Below are 23306 nucleotides of genomic sequence, written 5' to 3'. Positions count from 1 at the left end.
CTGATTGACCACCAATGCTAAATAGAAGGATTTCTCTCAATTACTGGAAAAACAATTCTAATATTAATATTTTTAAAATTTGTGACATGGAGAATGGTGAAAACAAATAGTTCCAATCTTCTCAAAGCAACATTTTACTGTACTTGCCTTTCGTCCATGTAATGCCAGGCTTTGGTGCTCCTGAAGCTTCACAGTGTAAAACGACAGCTGCTCCATCTGTTACGGCAGTGTCTGATGGGGCTCTGATGAAGAAAGGTGCAATGTCTGAAATAAAAGAAAACTTTGAGAATTTCTTTTTTATTGATACGATAAACAAAACTGGGCTGCTTTAATATGAAATCTCATTATCTTGCATCTCTTTGCTTAATCACAATCATGGACAAAAGGTCTTTTTTTGTCAAATTGACTGTGTATATGAGCAATCTGTGTAATATCACACAGAACATAATTTTAATCATAAAAATGTTTCTATTGGAAGACCTCATGTATATAAGATTAATGCTTTTTTATTGCTTCTAGCTAAGCATTTAGAGTTGTTGCCAGCTATAATTATCAATTCAGTAAAAATAGTGTGAGATTAAAATACTTATCTTTTAGAGCTGATGCCAATTGAGTAGCCAATAGAGATATTGAAAAATTCAATAATAAAGAAAAGCTGAATAAAATTAAACTGACCTCTCTCAGTTAATATGACCTAGATGAGAAATATACTTACTTTAAAAAGCAAAAAAAAAAACTGCTGGTATTGGAAATCTGAAATAAAAATAGGAAATAGTGGAAATACTCATCAGGTCAGGGGGGGAGCTGTGGAGAGATGGATAGAGTTAATGTTTTAGGTTGCTGACCATTCATTTGAAAGTTCAACAATCTAAAACGTTAACTCTGTTTCTCTGCCCTCAGATACTGCCTGATCTGCCAAGTATTTACATCATTATCTATTTTTATTTACACTTATTTCCCTGATGTTGTTGAGAAATTATAATTAATACCAATGTCTCACTCATTGTGGCACTTGGTGATTCTTCCTTCCTTCCGTGCTTCGAGAGGCTGGTCATGGCACGCATTAACTCCAGCCTCCCAGAAAACTTTGACCCACTGCAATTAGCCTAGCACCAAAACAGGTCTATGGTAGACACCATCTCCCTAGCCCTGCACTCATCTCTGGAGCATCTGGACAGCAAAGGCATCTACGTTAGACTATTGTTTATTGGGTACAGCTCCACCTTCAATGTTATAATTCCAGGCAAACTCATCACCAAACTCCGAGACCTGGGACTCAACACCTCCCTTTGCAACTGGGTCCTTGACTTCCTGACCAACTGACTGCAACCAGTAAGGATAGGCAGCAACACCTCCGGCACGATTATTCTCAACTGGTGCCCCATAAGACTGCATCCTCAGCCCCCTACCCTACTCCTTATATACTCTTGACTGCGTGGCCAGATTCTGCTCCAACTCCATCTATAAATTTGCAGATGATACCACCATAGTAGGCTGTATCTCAAATAACGATGAGTCGCAGTAGAGGAAAGAGATAGAGAGCTTAGTGATACAGTGTCATGATAACAACCTTCCCCTCAATGTCAGCAAAACAAAAGAGATGGTCATTGATTTCAGGAAGGGGGGCGGTGCACATGCTCCTGTCTACACCAACGGTGCTGAGATCAAGAGGGTTGAGAGCTTCAAGTTCCTAAGAGTGAACGTCACCAATAGCCTGTCCTGGTCCAACCATGTAGACGCCACGGCCAAGAAAGCTCACCAGCGCCTCTACTTCCTCAGGAGGCTTAAGAAATTTGGCATGTCCCCTTCACCAATTTTTATCAATGCACCATAGAAAGAATCTTATCTGGATGTGTCATGACTTGATATGGCAACTGCTCTGCCCAGTACCGCAAGAAACTGCAGATAGTTGTGGACATAGCTCAGCACATCACAAAAACCAGCCTCCCCTCCATGGACTCTGTCTATACTTCTTGCTGCTTTGGTAAAGCAGCCAACATAATCAAAGACCGCACCCACCCTGGACATTCTCTCTTCTGCCCTCTCCCGTTGGGCAGAAGATATAAATGTCTGAAAGCACGTGCCACCATGCTCAAGGACAGCTTCTATCCTGCTGTTGTAAGACTATCAAATGGTTCCCTAATATGATGAGATGGACTTTTGACCTCACAATCCACCTTGTTATGATCTTGCACCTTATTGTCTACCTGAACTGCACTTTCTCTGTAGCGGTGACACTTTATTCTGCATTGTTTTCCCTTATACTAGCTTAATGCATTGTATAATGAATTGATCTGTATGAACAGTATGCAAGACAAGTTTTTAATTGTACCTTGATACAAGTGACAATAATAAACCATTTCCAGTAAGAAATTCCAAAGTATGCACATATGCTTGTGTTTTTTTGCAGTAACTATGGATACTGCACAATAAAGCTATTAATTTGCATAGGTTTTATTTTTGCTTTGTATATGGTAGATCTTTGAGTAGAGAAAGAATGCAATCAAAATCAGAATATAAAAGAAACAGACAATACAAGGGCAATATTTTGTATATCCTTTAGTTATGTTGTGGATTCTACTTCATAGATTTGTTTGGCAAATTTTGACTTCTCTGCAATATCCTCAACCCTTCCTTTTTGCTCCTCCAATGAACTGAACAGAAATGGCTTTTCTCCATCACGGTCTTCATCAAACTGATCTGTGTCATTAAGTCTACAAGTTGTTGTGTTAGCACCTTTCACTCCAATTCCTTACTACCATGTTCTACTTCTCAGTACTGCGCTTTACCACATTATCGACCTATTAGTTGTCCATCCTCAGTTCTTTCAAAACTATTGTCCATTATTAAAAATGCCTACCTTTGATCTCTCAGACCATTATCTCTTTCTGCCCTTTTTTATATTGTCCTTGAGTGTGCTCTAACTATTCAACTTCATATTCACCTTTCTAGGAATTTACTGAGTATCTTAAAAACTAATTTCAACTTGCTCACAAGTCCACAATTGTCTTCGTCATCGCCATTGATATCTTATGTGACTGAAACTGAGGTTCTTGTCCCCTCCCGTTTCCTTAATATCACCTTGGTCATTTTTGGACCCCATTTTGCTCTTCTACATCTCTTCTCTATATTGCTGAACATCCTATTTATCTTAACACAATTACCACATGGGCTTCTTAGTTTGTGCCATAAGGTCACTTCCTATGAGGCCTCCAGCATCATCCTTGGTGATCTACTATCATGTCACTTCTTATTGGCATCATTTGTAGATAAAGCTCACTTTGAACTTGTAGGAGTAACTCTGTTGCTCTGCCATTAATATAGAATCCAAAACTTGTTGGTAAAGTATTTATTTGTCAACAAATATTCCAGTGTAAACCAATCTTTTATTCAGTTTACATCATCAAAACAAAAGCCATTTTTTGCAATTCCAGCCCATTTTTGACACTGCATCTGGCCATATCAATCTTCTCACATGATAAATTTGATGATGTGAACATTCTTGACTGACTCTAACAAGAGTTTTTTCCCACCAGATAAACAATTCATTGCCAAATTTCATTCCATCTTCAGAACATTGTGCTCCTGCATCTTTACTGACAATTTCTGATGCCTTAATCCACAACTTCTTAACTTCGAAGATTCATTTCTTAAAAGCATTTCTTAAGAACATTGTTCCTTCAGCCTTTCAAATCTCATTTAATTCAGAACTCTGGCAATTATACTTCCTCACAAAAAAAAATCACTGCCATGTTCTGTTGCCTGTTTCCCAATAAATTGATAATAAAACCCTCACATTTATATCTTCCCAACCTCACACCAGGCACTTAGAATGATCATCACTAGCCACATGGTCCAGCTCCCCTGACTATGGATTAACTGCTTGTTCTTTATTCCTCTGCACCACTATCTGAGGATGATCTTTCAGTCACTAAGCCTTATTCTTTGAAACTCTCTCTCACAAATGCTCCATCTTGTTCAATTTCTCCCAGTGTTGAAAGTCATCTTCCTGCCACTTCTTTATCTGTGCCTTCAACTCAACATTCTATATTACCCTTTCCTTCTTCATGCCTACCACTCTACCTTGAGAAGTGCTTTTAATCTTGGAACTATGGATGAAATTAAGCTGCTCAAGCCAACACCTTCAATATTAATGTAATTCTCCAGGCTTTTCATTTGGAATCTTTGCTTCTCTAATTCTGGAACTGGAGTTAATTTGAAGCAAAAGACACACTTAAAGTGGAAAGAAGTTTGCAACAAATCCTCATAATTATCTGCAGAAATTGCAAAACAGATTGCTCTAAATTAAGTACAATTGGATATACATCATATCTGTTAATAGCAAGGGTTGTTGGTGTTTCAAAATATAAGCAAATACACCCGCTTAAACTGTAGATTTCAAACCTTGCTTTGAACATGTAAACATTCATGGAAAATGAACCAGGACCACAGAAATCCCACCAAGCAGGATCAGCTGTTTTTACCCCCATGCAGGCAAGGGATATTTAAGGAGTTAATGCATTTATCTCCTGAGATTTCAAGCATGTAATTCAGTTTTTGATAAACAAATTAGCACACATTATTATAAATATATGGTTTTAAAGTAATGTTTATAATCATAACCTTTAAATAAGCCTCAAATAAATGGAATAGCTACTTATTTATAGCATTCCAGGAAGAAATTGAAACTATTAATTTTGGACATTGGGTTACAATACAACTGTGATGGTGCAGGAGTTCAGTGCCAGGTTTCAATAGGAACTCCTTAATGAGATGAGAAGTAGTAAATAATGTGCATGCCTCAACAATATGATAATGTTGTGTTAACTGTAAACCTGTTCCACTGCTCTAACTTTTCTTTGATTCTAATGTTCACAGGCAAGCTTGATTTCCCATAAAAAGCAGTCTGATACTTACTGGTAACAGTGAGATAGGAAGGTGCTTGAATATCTCCTGCTTCATTTGTAGCAAAGCATTGGAATATTCCTGAATCTTCAGGGACCAGCCCCCGGATCTGCAAGGTCCCGCTTACCATCTCCTTATATCTGCTATTGTTCAACATGATTACTGGGACTGAATCTTTGTACCACTCTAGACTGGGTAGGGGTATACCTGTACATAATGAAGAGTTAAATCACACAATGCTCGTGATGTTTTTTGACGCTGTTTTGAAGCATGAAGCAATTGAGCCATGATAACATTTCAAGTCTTTAAAGCAATATATAATGCAATGAAAAATATTGTTATTTTTGCAATTGTTCTTAACTACATAGACAAATATCTTGTGAGAAGTTAAACAGATCAACAAAGATGCTGAAAGATTCTATTTCAGAACTTATCCATTATTACACAAAAGGAGGACATTCAACTCATTCTGGCTCCCAGCAGAGCAATCCCACCAGTCTCACTGCCTCTCTTGTTCCCCTATACTTATTTTCTCATACCCATAAACTCTTCTTTGATTTCTTTGCCACCTACCTACATTTGAGTAATTTAAAGTAGCCAGTTAACCTACCTCTTTGCATGTCTCAAACTAGTTCAAGGAGCACATCTTTGGGAAACTGGAGCACCCAGGGGAAATCCATGCAGTCACATGAAGAATGTGCACACTCTGCAGTAATAGGACCTAGGGTCAGATTGAACTTGGGTTGCTGGAACTGTGAAGCAGCAGCACTAACTGCTGCATTGCTGTGGTGAGAGTTCTGAGTAGGATTAGACCTTATTAAAGCCTACTTCATGTGGGGATTAATGAACCATGGCAAGTGATGAAATTTACACCATGAAAAATATTAGGCAGGACTCTTCGGGATCTGAAGTCCTACTGAGCAATTCTTTTCAATTAAATTATTTCTACACTTCCAGATAGGCAGTTGTAATTTTTACTGGCTATTGTTTTTACCACATTCAGGGACCATGGATATATTGTTAATTGCTTAATCTTTTGTTATAAAAGTCAAACTGAGATAAAGCCACTTTATTCAGACAATGAAAAACCAATTTCTTTAAATACCCGAAAAATAATATTCATCTGGACAGTGTCACCCAAGGCTGATTCAGCATTGCTCTTCCTTCTGTGTTGGAAGGTTTAACATTCAAGTTCTACTCCAAAGGATTGTGTACAAAAACTATAGATAGGCTGGCATCCTTGTGCAGTACTGAAGGAAAGTTACCCTGTCAGAGGTGTTGTAGTTCAGATATGATGTAAAACGAGGGCAATACTTGTCCTCTCAGATGAACAAAAAAAAATCCTATGGCACAATTTTGAAGAGAAGCAGGACAGTTATCCCTGATGCTTAGCCCATAATTAATCTTCAGTTAACATCATTAAAACAGATCACCTGGTTATCATCATATTGCTGTTTGTGTGAACGTGCTTTGTGAAACTGGGTGCAACAGCATGGTGGTTAATTTACTGCACTAGAATCCAGATGCATAGGTTCAATTCCTACAACAGCAATTAAAGATTTTAAATTCAAGTAATTTGGAAGTATAAATGCAAATAACGTTTGGAAAACATAAGTTAGTATTTTAACAATCACCACAAAACTACTGGATTTTTATTAAAAAGGGGATTCAATCTATTGGCATCACCAAGTTTAGTTTATGTGAAAGCAGGCCCAACATAGGTTCTCATTGTCCTCTGAAATGGCCTAGCTCGCCACCACCTTTGAAAGCTACTGCAGATGCCAGTCTTGCCAGCAATGCCCACATCCTGTAATCAAAGCAAATTTAGCTGCCACATTTCCTATATCATTTCTTCAGGAAGACCAGTGATAATGAAAGTTGCTTTATAAATACGTCTTTTTTTCTTTTGCCGTCTATGCATGTACTATCTAATTTAAAGAAGTATTCTATAAAAATCCAGTGAAAGAGTTGTCTTTGGCATCCAAGTATGATTAGTTATCATTTCCCTAAAATATAGATCCAACAACAATCAACAGTATTGATTTGATTGCCTTCTTTCTGACATACTTTACATAAGAACCTAAGAAATAACAAGAGTAAGCCATCTAGCTGCTCAAGCCTTTTCCACCATTCAGTAAGATCGTGTCTTATCCTGCATATTAAGTTCATTCTCCCAACTGATCCCCATAACTCCGAGTATTTCTGAGGCTTTCTGTTTTTATAGCAGACTTCCAGCATCTGCAATTATTTTGAATTTCAGTTACAGAGCGACATTGAAGTAAATAGTGGAGATACACATACAGGGAAAAGATATTGTAACAATTAAATTCAAACTATCAATGGATAACAATATTATGCTTCTGATTTAAGGTGCTCAAGTACAGCTCAATATAATGTTAAAAAAAGAATATTTTTATCTCAAATCAACAGAAATTTGCTTTTCTATTATTCAGAAGAGAGCCAGCTTCATGCCAGATCCCTTGGCTGGAAGATCACAACTTTAGTTAAGCATGTGGCAAATCTCTCACTGGTCATCTTTTTGACCAGTTCTAACTGTTAATTCCACTCTCCAATATGACTAAAATGACAGGCAATGGCACTTAACTTTAAAGGCATATAAAAACGTATATATTTGTGAAGGCATACTTAAATACCAAATACTTTCTCATCAGTACTCTTCCCTTCTCAACCATTTGCAGAAATAAACCACAATTAAAAAAAGGGGCAAAACATCTTAGGCTTTCGTTAACGCTCACCCATAGCCCTACATGGGATATCAACAGTTTTTTCTACTTCACCCTGGATCCTCCTGTTGGGCTCTTCAGTAAAATATGGTGGTTCTGCAGGAAAAAAAGATGATATTAAACAAATATACAAAAATGATGTACAAGTAGATTTCAAATAAAACTTCCTAGTATATTTACAATCACCCAGAGATAAATGGTTCTTTCTTGTAATCCATGAGTCAAAAAAGAGCTCTCTAGGACACAGGGCACTGGGTATCCTTCAACTAGATCAACAACCCCAGCACTGACCTAACAGACTATGTTACAAACTGGTACTCATTGGAAACCTTAGCCACTGAGTGCTAGAGGTCTATGTCTGCTGTGACACCACTGATGGTTAGGTGCTTGGAAACACATGACAAAAGGTGTCTCAGCCCTAATCGTGTAACCCTTTACAATAGGCTTGATAATGACTCCAGTTCCAACAAGACATGGCACAATCTGTAACTTAAGGGAAGATCACAGAAGAGCCATGATTTTCTTTCAGTGCAATATTTAGGAAGCAAAATGTAAACACTGATGAAAATCCAATATTTCTGCTTCAACTCATCCCAAAATGCAAGAGAAGCAGTTTAAGAAATTAATTCTTTTCACAATTATCTTTGTTGGAATAACATCTTTAAAAGATTTTAACTGTACAGGTGCACCAAGAAATAAAATCTTCTATTTGCTTTGCAAGAATCCTGTTCTTTATAGTCTTGGTATTATTTCTCATTAGTCAACATTGTAAAGCATATCAATAAAGTCTTTGAAAAGTTTTAATGCTGTGAATAATTGTCCCCCTTTCAAAATCTGGAGAGGAAACCCAGTCTGCAGAGGATTAAACACAGTGATGTTACCTATAATTGACACGTAGGCATGTGCACGAACAGGAAGAACACTGCTGCTCTGCAATGTGGCCTCACACTCATACTTTCCAACGTCGGCTGATGTTGGATTTAAGATCATCAATCGCCTTCCAAAAACACTGATTCCACTTTTCAGTTTCACACCATTTCGTTTCCAGGTAATACCCAGTCTATCCACAGGCCTGTTGGAAAGGACATTAATTCGTACATTAACATTCAACGACCCATCAACTTTATTAATTGGGGAAGTGAGCTGTAAATGAATTAGATCAGGTTCAGTTGCCAAAAATAATGGAGGGTTTAATAGTACTCGACCACGACCTAATGTGCATATTGTCTTGCATCTCATGGGCAGAAAAAGATAGCCTTTGAATTGCAAATCACTGCAAGTTATTGGATGATTTGATGCATTTTTTTGGTACTCTCACAGAATTGCAGCTCTCCAAAACCCTGTGAATTTCACTAAACTGCTGCACTTGCACATTAATTACTAATTAAACCTGGTGCAGAAAATTAGGACTGGAACTTAACAAGCATCTTCTTAATGATGAGATTTATGCTCCTGCAATGTCACTCAACCTCTTAAGCCCAGAAGAGGAAAAACGTAACTGAGTAATCACATTTTTGCAGGTAATGAATTGTTTAAGAGCTGAAATTATTATTTTTTAATCTTTGTTTCTGCCCCTTTTCTTCTAATCATTTTTTCCCCTTTCTTTCTCTTTCACTTCTTGACTATCTAATTCATATTACTTCTCTGCTGTTCCCATTTCTTTCTCAATGCCTAAATTCTCAACAGTTTAAGAATATACATTGCTGGTCCTATTGTTCACTAACGTCATAGATGCCAATTACCAGCTTGCACTTCCAGAAGCTTGCAGAACAAAATTTCTTTGAACTTAAGATTGAGGAAAAACATCTAACTAATGGGGCACAAGTACGATCTCAGCAAAATCTGGGCAATTATACCAATGTAGTAATTTGCTGGTCATTTTCATCCTTAGGGAATATTAAATTAATATTGAAAATGAATTAAAAGAATCATGTCTACATTTTATTAGTAGCTAATATATTGGTGTCGATCTTCCTCTGTGAGGCTCTTCCCAGTTTATTGGCGTGTCCCCCTGCAGCATAGTGCAGTACAGAGCCTCTCTCAGCTGTACTCACAAAAAGGCTTTGACAGATGGTGAGGATTTGCCCCAGCTTCAACAGTGTTAAAAAGTAGAACAACATTCTCCCACTTAAACTTAAGGACAATGAAACTGACTGAATTAAACAAAATAAGATCTCTTTCCTATTCTGCCAGTAGCCTTCTTCCCGTTATTTTCCACGGGACTGCTAATATGTATTAGGTTTAACCCAGAGATCGGAAATCTGCAGAAATTTGTACTGCTCAGTTAGACTCCTCCTAGCATTCACTGGTGTAGCTGGTAACACAAGTTACATAAAGGAAGATCTCCATGCTGTGTTTAGTCCCCACCAATGCCGGATCTCAAGACTTCCACAAAAGAATGCAGATATGTCTGACAGAAGTGCTGGTGTCTGGGCAGAGACTCTGTCCCATTCTTTCCCACTGAGAAATTTCTGCTTTACATAAAGGCACCTTACTTGTCAAAGCACTGTTCAGAAAGTATATCTATGTGTCGCACATTTTAGGTTTTGGTGTAACACTGGCAATATTACTGCAGGACCTTGGTAAAGTTGCTTTATAATTAACCATGAGAAAGTGCTAAAGAATGCCTATCATCACTCTTCAATTAACCTAACCTCTTCTTGACAAGCACTAGATAGCTTGCTGGATATGAGAAATCACATTATGGGAATTTGTATCAGCAATCGTTTGGTATCACTCATTTGAACAGCAGTTAGACAACAAATGCACTGTACCAATGGACTGGCTGCAGCTCCCGAGTTTAATATATCATCTAATCATTTGCATTCTTCAGCTTAATGCAGTATTCAGTCTACAGAGATCTCTTGTGTAATGATCCATTAATACTTGGCTTCAAACTAGCATTATCATTCCAGATATCTCAGAGACCTATCATAGAAATGATGAAAGGACATCTGAGACAACCTTGATGGAAATACTGCAGATATCTGAGAATTCAAGAACTCCTTTAGAAGATAAAATGTGCATACAATAATTATATTCACATATTGTGTTTCATATTGTGCAATGGTTTCAAGGCTTGAACGAGTAAATGCAGTGAAAATGTAATTTGTAATTACAAGGGCAAATGTAGTAATTTACTTATGAAATCACTTATTTTCACAATATTCAGAATCATTGAGATTTATTTATGCTCCATCAGTCAGCTTGCAATATCAGAATGTTAAAACAAAATAGATCTATCGCTGCAATTTAGAACACAAAATATAGATTACACAGTTCAATGATAACTGTTATATACTGCCACCAACAATAACATTAGGATTACCACATATATCTCTAAAACAATAAACGACAAGGGAGAAGATGGAAAGTGTTACAACATAATGCACAGTTAAACTTCCACTCTAGGATACCACTATTGAGATATTGTGAAATCTGATGTGAACTAAGTTTACTATATGATGGCAGACAAGAATCCCACAATGGGTCTGCAAGAGAGCCAGCCTTAGTGAAGACCAGTGTCAAATAAGGCTGTATCATGGCCCAGACACATTGTTCAATCTTTCTTGTTGCAGTGCTGTACCTCACCTCCAAGAAACCTCCCAGAGTTGAGCTAATCGTCATGGGAACTTATGGGAAATTGTTCATCTCATGGTCACTATACTTCAGAAGCGAAGTCACTTGAGTTGCAGTAGCCTAACTACAGTATGTAGACGACACTTGTGCACACTGGGAGGTTGAACTCCAAGCCATTGTCGACTTGTGCAAAGAAGCATTCAAGAGGATGGGGCTTACACTCAGCATCCCCAAGAACAAAGGTTCTCCACAACCTGCCCCTGGTGCACCACACTGCGTTCTGATGATAAAGGTTACAGGGAGAACCTCAAAAATGTGGACCACTTCTCATATCCCAGGAGGCACCGCTCAGCGAGGGCAGATATCAATGAGGGAATTCATTACTATCATCAAGGTGCCAGCATAGCCTTTGGACATTTGAAAATGAAGTTCTTAGACTCAGAACAAAACACATAGTCTATTGGGTAGCAGGGATTCCTGCCTTCTTAAACGTTTTTGAGATGGACTGCCTACTGTAGGCACCTCAAAGCAGCGGAAATTCCTGGAGGAATAACTGAAGTGACGCAAGTGTCCTCTCCCAGTCCAACATCCCCATCATTGAAGCTCCAATTGACTATGCTGGGTAGGTCACATTCTTCACATACCCAACACCAGACTTCCAAAATAGGTATTCTATTCTGAGCTCTGTCAAAGGAAACGATTACCAGGAAGACAGATGAAGAGACTCAAGGCCACCTTGAAAAATTGCAGAAGTCCAAATGACTCTTCAGAATCCCTGGCCCATGACTATTCAAAGTGGAGATGTAGCATTTAGGATGGTGTTGCAAACCTCAAATCCATACATCGGTTGCACAGTTTTCAGATGTTGTCTGGCCATACCAAAGACCACTTGGTTGTTAATGCATCAGAATTATAAGTGTTAACCATATAAAAATTAGGTTGTACAAAGCATTAGAAGATAAGGAAGTAATAATACATAATACATGCGTAAATGGAAGAAGGTGCACGCCATCTCACCATCTACCCAAATGCCCACCCTGTTAGTCCCCTCCTGCCCCATCTGTGGAATATTAAATGGTTCCCACATTAGCCTCATTAGCCACCTCAGAACCTACGGGACCAGGATGCAAGTCAATCTGAATCCCAAGGGACTATCTAACAAGGAGAACTAGAATGAGATTAGACGTGTCAGTAATCAGGGATTGCAGCCAGTATAATTGCGTTGTGCATTCTTCTTTGTAATCGGGAATTACTGCACTCGCAGCATTTTACTTATCATTTCTTGCTGATTTATAATTGAAGAAAACTTATTCCAGAAATCTTGGCCTTGAGTAGTCTGTTCTATGGGTCCAGACTCTGAACTGTCAGAAAATGCAGAGGAATAATTTCTGCATGTCACCAAGACTGGGTGGCACTCAAACAGGTAATGCCAAAGATGACAGAAGAGTTAATCACCAGGAAGTGACAGGAAATGTGCCTCTCTGGGAGGCTCCGGCTCATCATGCATGGGGTGAACCACTGTAGTAGGCCAAACAGTGGACATAAAGATTTGCATGTTGACTAGTGATAGTGAATGTCATTAGGTTGTTAATGCATCAAAGAAAGGTTAAAAACATTAACTGTACAAAGATCAAGTTGCTTAAGCCACTGGAGGATAAGAAACAAATAATACACCAACTTCTCAAGGAATCAGAAGAGGAGAGAAGGGTGTGAGAAAAGGCTTCAGGAAAGTTATGAAAAAAGTAAGGTTTAACATAGAACCAAACCAGTGTGTAATAATCAGAAGCAACACACACAAATTGCTGGAGGAACTCAGCAGGTCATGCAGCATCTGGGGAGGGAAATATATAGGAATTTCCCTCTCTAGATGCTGCCTGACCTTCTGAGTTCCTCCAGCACTTTGTGGGTTGCTCTATATTCCAGCATCTGCAGAATCTCTTGTGTCTCTGTAATAATCAGAATCAATGTGAGGTGTGGGCAAATGAAGAGAAATACCAAAGAACAAAGCAGAACAGGTCAATGACTACCTGAAAGCTGTACCTAGGTTCCTTGAAAGCAATTTTCAGAACAGTGAGATGCTCGAGGAGATCACTTCAAACACAAAAGATTAATGCAGTTACACCGAATGCAAAATTCCCCTTAGTTGTTGCAGTCTTCCCTGTAGTTGATTACATGCATACCGTTCCCTCCCCAGCTAATCTGGTATCATCTGCAAGTATAAATTGTGAACAGCAGTGGTCTCAACACTGATCCTTGTGGGACACCACTAGCCAAGTCCTTCCACCCTCTGCTTTCCAAGTGGGTGATCACATGAGACATCATCAGATATGAGACCCCAAGAAAATATAGAAAACCCAACTCAATTTCAGGTCTCTGGGTAACCGACTAGAGAGCTATGATGTATATGATATTGATGAGGATAATGGTACTGAACCTACTATTTAAAGTGAGACTAAAGAAGTCAGTCAGAAGGCAATGGGGACTAATTAATGAGGCAACAGCTGTTTTGAATCACTTGAACTTCCTTTGTTAATAGTCATGATTTAGATTGTTTGGATCAATTGGGAAAGGCAGTCAAAATTCTTTGAAGAACAACTTTATATCAAATAAATGAATTGGAAGATGAGGAATTAAATGAGGACCAAATTATGGGCATTGACTTGCGGGATGTGTGTAGTCCGGCACTGCACTAGGAAGATTATGTGGTCCAGGGATTGGCTAATCACTGATGCTCCCAGAGCAATGAAGGTCAAGTTCACTTCCAATGCTCCCAAGGAGCATCACAGAGAGAATAATGTCATTATGTGCATCCCAATGTAGAAAAATGAGTCAGGCTCAGAAGGCTGAATTACAACTGGAAATGCTCAGTAGAAGTTCCACAGTGATGCAAAATGACATAGAATTGTTTGTTAGTGCATTTCAATAAGGAAGAAAAAAATTGACATTGAATTTTCAAACAATAAAATGATATCTTTAACATTCAAGTTTTCAATCCTTAGCTTAATCCTAGATTTTTGTTATAGTTATTGTGCTCTTTTAAAATGAGGATTTGGAGATTTTGACCAGATGTTAGTCTCTGTTATATCAAAACTGCAACTTTCAGAGAAGGACATGTATAGAACTACTATACAAGTTAGATATGAGCATGCTACTTAAATGTACAAGTTTTCATGAGATCAAAAAAGGGAAGAATTAAGCCAATACAGAAGGAAATTTACCGAGTAACGGAAGATCCAAGAGTAACATGAAACACTACTACAGAAGGAAGTGATTCTGACATCTGAGTAAACTAATCCTATTTTCTCAGAGAAAGACAAGCCAATCAATTTACCTATACCAACCCATAATGAGCTTGACTATCCTGGAAATATTGTTAATTACAAGCATATAGCCTTTAAATTAATAAATTGACTTTCCAAAGCTTCTAACTTTTAGTTATCCACAGATTCAAATTCTAAACTAATTTCATTAATTTGAAGCAATCTCACTTATCACAATTGTGAACTAGAATGTCAGCAATTACTGCTCAATTATCATGACGTAACCTCTGTAATCACCACTGTAACCATTTACCATTAACTTTGTAAATTATTTTGTTAATTAATGCAATCCACTAATTATCTGCTTATTCAATATTTAAATACTCTTGAGATTACATGGTTAATAAATGATTCCAAGTTCTTATTTATTTATTTGGTTTATCACCGATAAACAGTAATGAAGGATTAATTCATTGTCTCATTAAACACTTTGGATCCTAATTAGAGGTTGGTCATGTAGGGAGATGTAAAACAGTCAAAATGTCAAAGTTTTTGCATTTATTTTGCACCTTTGGTAACAAAGTTTGACAGTGAACCATATTAGGAGATATTGGAAAAATGTCCAAAAGCTTGGTAAATACGTAAGTCAATTTAAGGAAGATCTTAAAAGAAGAAAATGCAGCAAAGCAGTTTAGGGAGGGAGCACCAAAGCATAGAATCTTGGCAGCTTAAGGAATGAGCCCTGACAATGCAGCAATAACCTATGGAAAAAAAAGCAGGCAGAACTGGAAGACCTCAGATCTCTCAGAGGGTTGTAAGGCTAGAGGAGATTACAAGCAAAGGGAGAGGTGAAATCACAGGAAGATTTGAAAACAAGAGGACATTAGGATCATGATGCTGGTTAGCCAGGAGTCAACGTAACCAAGGATTATGTTAGGACACATTGTGTTCTAAACATAGTAATACTGTGCAAAGTTCATCTCATCGATAAGTGAGATTTCTGTCAGCCTGATCCAGAGTCAGGGGAGGAATAGAATTAATCACTAAGGAATGAATTTCTACAGGGAAGGAACTTCATGTTCGCCAGTACTGAATGTTGGGTAAGCAGTTTGACTATATATAGGTAATGATGAAAGTAAGAGAAACAGCAGTGGGGTAGTTATCAGCATACAGGTAGAAGCTGATGCCATGGTTTTGGAAGGTATTGCTGAAGGGGGAGTACAGAAGAGAATAAAACAAAGGGACCAAGGATGGATCTTTGGGATGCCAGAGGTGAAGTTCAGAAAGAGAAGCCAATTCAGGCAATTACCTGACTACGACCAGATGTAGAGGAACAAGCACCGTGACACAGCAATTTGTGCTGCTTACAGATTGAAGGACCAGGTTTCATTCAGATGCTATCTGTGTGGAGTTTGCACATTCACTCTGTGACTACATGGGTTTCCATTAGATGCTCTGATTTCCTCCCATATCCCAAAGACAAGCTGATTAATTAGCTGTTCTAAATTACCCCTCAGTGAAGGCAGGTGGCAAGAGAATCAAAGAGGAAACATATGAAAGAAGATAAGTTGCAAGGCTACCTGGGAAATGGGACTGATTGGAATGTTGGGAGCCAACATGGACACAATGGGCCAAATGGCCTCCTTCTATGTCATAATAAATAAGGAAATCGGACAAGCATGTTCCCACCCAAATGGGCAATGGTGAAATGGCTCTGGAGGAGATTGAGGTGATCAATCATATCAAATTGGGTGGTTAATCCCAGATAATTCTTTGATGAGAGGTTGCAGTTAAGAAGTCAAGCATCTGCCTGACATTTTTGTTAATGTGTTCTTACAACATACCTTTGTTTCAATATTGTCAAGAGAGTCAGCAGCAATCACTAATACAAATCTATTAGTCTGTGGGAGGTATTGTAAGTGAGACAGGCCAACCTTTTCCTTTTAGCTTTCTGACTTTTAAAATAGGCCTCTGGGACAAAAGTCATTAGAATGGTTCTAAATTACTTCAAAGCAGAAATGCAAAATAATTCATTATTTAAATTGCTGAAATGCAGATTTGTACGGAGTGTGTCCCTGCATGAACCAGTGAACGGGCTGTAGAAGGATGCTGAATTTTAAAATTGTAATTTAAAAATTTTGCAGTAATTATGGGGAAACTCAGAAACAGGTTAGGCTGAATAAATAATGGAATTGATCTCCACAGTCTCTCCTGACAATAAGCAGCACCTAGTGACTGGCAGTTCAGAATCCATGGGATGCAGCCTTCAGTTTTTTTGTTTATTAATTTAAAACAGAGGCAGTGGCTTCATTGTTGCATCCCGTATTCCCAGCTGGTGCCACTTCTTATTGGGAGCACTCAATTGGTGAATCAGTGTTATACAACATCAAGAAGAATTTCATGTGAGTAGTAAAAGATCACTTGAGGGCTTTCAGTTCACTGCAGTAAATGGAGATGTACACTGCTCAGCCAGTTATGTGTTTAATCTCAAGTAAATAAATGTGTTATCCATGTTTTTGAGTTTATCAATGAAGTACTACTAAATTTCAGAGGAGAGCAGCAGAAGCAGCCACTGTGGCTCAATGACTGGCTCTGATGCAAGGCAAGCGAGGGTGAAGACAAGGGGATATAGCAAGGAGACTCTATAGTTAGGGGGACAGACAGGAGATTCTGTGGCCATGAACAAGACTCCAGGATGGTATACTGCCTCCCAGATGCTAGAGTCAAGGACATCTCTGAGTGGTTGCAGAACATTCTCAAGGGGGAGGGTGAGCAGCCAGAGGTCATGGTACCAACCACATAGGTAGGAAAGGGGATGAGGTCCTGAGGAGTGAATATAGGGAGTTAGAGAGAAAATTGAGAAGCAGGACCTCAATGGTTGTAGTCTCTGGATTACTCCTAGTGCCATGTGCTAGTGAGGGTAGGAATAGGAAGATGGGGCAGATGAATGCATGGCTGAGGAGCTGGTGCAGGAGGAAGGGATTCAGGTTTTTGGACCACTGGGATCTCTTCTGGGGCAGAGGTGACGTATATAAGAGGAACTCAATGGTTGCATCTGAACTGGAGTGTGACCAATATCCTGGCAGGGAGATTTGCTAGAACTACTCCGGAGGGTTTAAACTAGTCTGGCGGGGGGGGGTAGGACCTAAAACAGTAGTGTGGCAGATGAGAAAGTTGAAGCAAATGTAGCAGATAAAGCAAGCAAGTTCAGTAGGCGGGGCAGGAAAGGGAGCAGGGAAAGTCTGATGGAGAGAAGTGTATTTATTTTAATGCAAGTAGCTAGACAGGTAAGGCATTGGGACTGGGATATTATAGCTTCTTGAGAAATATGGTTGAGGGATGGAAAGGACTGGCAGTTCAATGTTCTGGGGTATAGATGTTACAGACGTGATAGAGGTAGAGGTAAGATAGGAGGGGTAGTTGTGTTTTTGATTGGGGAGAACATCACAGCAGTACTTAGATAGGACATTCCTGGGGTATCATCCAGTGAGGCTATATGGGTGGAACTTAGAAATAAGAAGTGTGATCACTTTGATGGGATTGTCCTCTTGGCCCCACCAATAGTCAGCAGGAAATGAGGTAGGTCAAGTGACTTAAGTGTCAGTGGGGGAGAACTTTGGGACCAGTGACAATAATTCTATTAGCTTTAAAATAGTTATGGAAAGAGATAGAACTGGTCCACAAGTTAAATTCCTAAATTGGAGCAAGGTTAATTTTGATGGTATTAGACTGGAACTTGCAAAGGTTGATTGGGAAAGTCTGTTTGCAAGTAAAGGGTTGTCAGGCAAGTGGGAGGCTTTTAAAAGTGAGATAGGGAGAGTTCAACCTTTTCCTGTAAGAGTGAAGGGCAAGGCTGGCAGGATTGGGGAACCCCAGATGATGAAGGATACTGAGGCTCTGGTCAGGAAAAAGGAGGAGGCATATGTCAGGTAAAGGCAGTTGGGATCAAGGATGTAGGAATACACTTAAGAGGGAAATCAGGAAAGCAGAAAGATGACTTGACATTGTCGACTATATGTGGAGCCACAGAAGATGGGCAAGGTCTTAAATGAACATTTTTCATAAGTATACACTGTGGAGAGGGTCACGGAAGCTGGGTAATTCAGGGGAGAGAATAGTGCTGTCTTGAAATATGTCCACTTTACAAAAGAGAAGGTGCTAATGATCTTAAAGTCCATAAAGGTGGATAAATCCCCAGCACCTGACCAAGTGTATCCTTGGACATTGTGGAAAGCTAGGGAAGAATTTGCTATTTCTATTCATATCAGCGTTAATTATCCTTAGCCTTCCAAATGATCATCGACTAACCTACTCCTGAATTCCTCTCTCCAGCCACCCCCCACCCATGTCCTCACTCTGAACTCTTTCAACAATCCTCTCTCTGAACCCATTCTAAACTTGTAATCCTCACTTCAGCTCCCCCAATATGATGAGCTAGCTCTCCCAACCTATTTCTGTCACCGATTCCCTCGATCGCCTAGCAACATTCCCATTTTTTCTCCACTATTTCCCAACTCTTCCCAACAAAGATTCCCTTTCCCTGAAACTGCTCCCTAATGATTCTTTCTTTTTGAACACTACTCTCTGGTATTCTTCTCAAACCCCATGCGTTGACCCAATAATTCTCTCATACTCCATTCCACACACACTCATAACACTGCAGTTCACCACGACAGTTCTCTCTCATTGATCCCTATCCCACTTCTGATCCTCTCTCTCGCAAGTCTCCATTCTCACATGATTCTTTTCCCACTCACTTCCTCTATGATCTCCATTCTTTAACAATGGCAGAACAACAGAGCCTTCCCTTTAGAAGTAGTCCCCTTTAGCATGCCAAGCCAAGAGTTGTCACAGGCAAATTTAGCTTGAGGGCCATCGTTTGGCTGTCCCTTGTCTAGAAAGATGGCTAAATAGTAATGATGACCTATTTAAAACAGATTTGAAACCTCAAGCAATAAAGTGCAACATTTCCAAGGTATCCAAGTGAGAATAATATCTAAATACATGAAATTGCCATCAATTCACTGATTTCCTTGGATTATATTTGGAGAAAAAATATTCATTATCAGCAATTTCAGGATTTTATGTTAAACTATGCAGTTTTAGAAATCCTAAACTTTCTGCCAAGTTTATGGTGTAGGGGCAGCATCAGAATCGGAATCAGCTTTATTATCATTGACATATGTCGCAAAATTTTTTGTTTTGCAGCAGCAGTAAAGTGCAAGACACAAAGACATAAAAATTACTATAAAAAGACTAAAAGTTAAAAAAAAATAAATTATGCAAAAGAGGAATAACAAGGTAGTGTTCATGGCCCGTTCAGACATCTGATGGCGGAGGGGAAGAAGCTGTTCCTGAAACGTTGAATGTGGGTCTTCAGGCTCTTGTACCTCCTCCCCGATGGTAGTAACGTGAGGAGGGCATGTCCCGGATGGTGAGGGTCCTCAGTGATGGATGCCACCTTCTTGAAGATGTTCTCTATGGCGGGGAGGGTTGTCCCCTTGAAGGAGCTGGCTGAGTCTACAACCCTCTGCAGCCTCTTTCAATCCTGCACATTGGAGCGTCCAACCAGGCGGTGATGCAACCAGTCAGAATGCTCTCCACCATACATCCGTAGAAATTTGCAAGAGTCTTCATACCAAATCTTCTCAAACTTTCAAACAAATGAATTAGAGCCACTGGCATTCCTTCTTCATGATTACATCAATGTGTTGGGCCCAAGACAGATCCTCGGAGATGTTGAGGCCCAGGAACTTGATGCTGCTCACCCTTTCCACCGCTGACCCCTCAATGAAGACAGGTGTGTGTTCTCCTGATTTCCCCTTCCTGAAGTCCACAATCAATTCCTTGGTCTTGCTGATGCTGAGTGCAAGGTTGTTGTTGTGATACCACTGAACCAGCTGATCTACCTCACTCCTGTATGCCTCCTCATCGCTATATGAGATTCTGCCAATAACAGTGGTGTCATCGGCAAATTTATAGATGACAGGAGCTAATTCTAACCATGACCAACCTCTCCAAGCACTTCACCACAGTGGATATGAGTGCTGCCAGGCAACAGTCATCGAGACAGCTCACCCTGCTCTTCTTGGGCACCAGTATGATTGATGCCCTTTTGAAGCAGGTTTGAACATCATAATTGCCATTAAATTTAGGTCAGTATTCAATTTTAAGTGCTCTGTATTAGGTAATACATATAGATCTTTGAGAAAACACTCAAATCTGTGATGAAGATGAAAAGCTTGAAGTAAAAAAGGGAACTGGCAGTGTAGATAGTAAATGCTTCTTCCTTTTAATTGAGGAAGCCAAAATTATAGAATATAATTTGGAACTAAACTTGTTAAACATGAATCCAGGTAAAAGTGTGAATTGGGATGAAAGGTACCAAGTTTGGCAAAAGTGATGGAAGAAATCAAAATAATTGAACAAAGGCAACTCCAGTTCCTATGTTCAGAGTAATGATTTCCATGATGCATAACTTCCTCTGCAGAATGAGAACTTATCAATTCAACCAACCAGGGTTGTATCTGGCAATCACTTTTACTCAAAATATCATCAACAGTATGATAGCTGGTTTGGGGCAAACTTTCATTATATGGAAATAGCTAAATGAGAATGATGCATAATGCAGATTGTCAATAATGCCAGTAAGCAAAGGAGATACATGTATGATATCTGGTAAGTAAGTTAAGAATTACTTAGTCTTAAGGCCTATAGTGCTTGAATGCTAAAGGTTTTCTCCTACTAAATAAGGAAGTTTCCCTTTTATTCTTTGCAAAGTTGGAAGAGGTAATGATTCCAAAAGCACATAAATTATTTTGAAACTAGGGAAAAACTCTGAGCTAGAATGCATTCCAGCAAAAATATTTAAGCCCTTGCTTATTCTAACAAATAATTAAAATATAGTTGTGTATCAATAAAGCAACCTACTTCTTTTGTCCCAACTGGATGCAGATATCTGCTGCCTGTCCCAAATTGAAATTATTCCATTAGACTCCAAGTTATGATGGGAGACCATGGATGGTGAACATAATTCAATTCCATTGTATCTAGTTTAATTGTATTTGCTGCTAGAACTTAATTATATATGTCATGAATTTTATAGCCGTCTGTATTATATTCTTTGTATAGGAAGTTGACTTAGATAATTTAAGGTAGGTGAAGGATTCTGTTTATTGGCAGTTTTTCAACTCCTGTAAAAAGGTGTCCATTATCTGTCAACACTGTGGATTGGATTATTGGTTTGGCATTTTTTAAAATCAATTCTATGTCCACTGTCTAGACAAGCAATTACTAATAAATAAAGTCTTGAACAAGGTCAAGTATCTAAGCTAACATACAAAAATACAGTTTTACAAACAAATAGAGGATAATAAATTTACAAGAGCAAAGCAGACCAAAAATAAATTGCATCACAAATCATATGTGCATGAAAATAATTGGAGAATTTCCAAGATGTGATAAGGTTGCACTTTAACAAATGGTAAATGGAATCTAGCAAAACAAAGAGTATCTTAGGTACCCCGAGTAGCAATTTTGGCTCTTATATTGGGAATGCATTAATATTGGCCTCTGATTTTTACTCATTTACATCAACCCTGAAAGTCCTCTTGACAAACATTTGGGGGCTGGTTTGTAAACTGGGCATTGCTCCACAGACAAAACAAGCAACAGACTGACCATATAATTCAAAGAATCATACCCTACTGACAATGTGCCAGACTTCTCCTTTGGCCCACTGAGCCTGCATTCCTGTGTGCTTCCTGCCTCACTGGCAAGATAGTCTGACCAGAGATGGCAGTATAGTGTGTACAGGCGGGAATGAATGGACCTGAGATTCCTCAACATTGACCCCAGACCCCGTGAGTCTCACCATGTTGGGTCAAACATGGGCAAGAAAGCCTCCTTCAGATTCTGACCTACTGTTCTCCATTAGCTGATGAATGAAGAGATGAAGTGAGAGCAGGATAAAAATAAATAAGTATGATCTGACAGCAATTCCAGAGACGTGGCTTTGGGATGACATGGGTTGGGACCTGAACTCTGAAGGGTATGTGCCATTTAGGAAGGACAGGATAATGGCAAAGGGTGGAGGAGAGGATCTGTTAATTAATGGTAGTCCTATTGCAATAGACGAGAGTGACTTAAATTCAGGAACCAGGATGTGGAAGCAATGAAAAATAATAAAGACAGGAAATCACTTGTGGAAGTCGTGTGCAAGCCCTTTAACATTAACCTCACAGTAAGATGGAATATAAAGGAAAGAATTATGGGAGCCAGTCAGAAAGGTATGGCAATTTTAATCTGTGTACAGTCTGGAAAAATCAGATGTACAAAATAAGCCTAGATGAGGAGTTCAAAGACTGTTTTGGGGAAAATTTCTTTGAACAGCATGTTTTGGAGCCAACCAGACAGCAGGCTACATTAGACTTAGCATTATGCGGTGAAAAAGGATTCATTTCATCATCTCATGGTGAAGGTGCTCCAAGGGAGCAGCAGGTACAATATGATTGAATTTTACATTCAGTTTGAGAGAGAGAGGAATGGGTCTAGTATAAGGGCAATTAAGATGTGAAGACAACAGAGTCAGCCAAAACAATCTGACAAACATGGTTAAGGGATTGATCAGCTGAAATGCAGTGTCAGACTTTGAGAATACACAGAACAGATGCATTAAAATGAAAGTGGAGGGGCCCCCATATGTGACTAACAAAAACGTTAAAGATAGTATATCAAACTTGCAGAAAAATGGGTATAATTGCGCAAATACAGAGGGCAGGACATTACATTGAACAGAATATAAGAAACAGCAAAGTAT

At 39.0% G+C, this 23306-nt stretch overlaps 1 protein-coding gene across 1 annotated transcript in view; it reads right to left on the bottom strand.

Annotated features, from left to right (window-relative positions):
• Positions 1 to 23306, bottom strand: part of sdk1a (sidekick cell adhesion molecule 1a) — a 604439-nt gene that overhangs the window by 207974 nt on the left and 373159 nt on the right. Inside the window, exons 8-11 of the mRNA XM_052021137.1 lie at positions 8531 to 8721; positions 7662 to 7745; positions 4918 to 5112; positions 148 to 264 (exon numbers count right to left, since the gene is read on the bottom strand). Of these exons, the coding sequence (XP_051877097.1) occupies positions 148 to 264; positions 4918 to 5112; positions 7662 to 7745; positions 8531 to 8721 (587 nt within the window). The remainder of the gene's footprint in view (positions 1 to 147; positions 265 to 4917; positions 5113 to 7661; positions 7746 to 8530; positions 8722 to 23306) is intronic.

Source organism: Pristis pectinata, chromosome 8 (assembly GCF_009764475.1).
Source record: "Pristis pectinata isolate sPriPec2 chromosome 8, sPriPec2.1.pri, whole genome shotgun sequence".
Classification (NCBI taxonomy): Eukaryota; Metazoa; Chordata; class Chondrichthyes; order Rhinopristiformes; family Pristidae; genus Pristis; species Pristis pectinata.
Note: the sequence above shows the minus strand (reverse complement) of the source record. Positions and strands in the feature narration are given on the sequence as shown.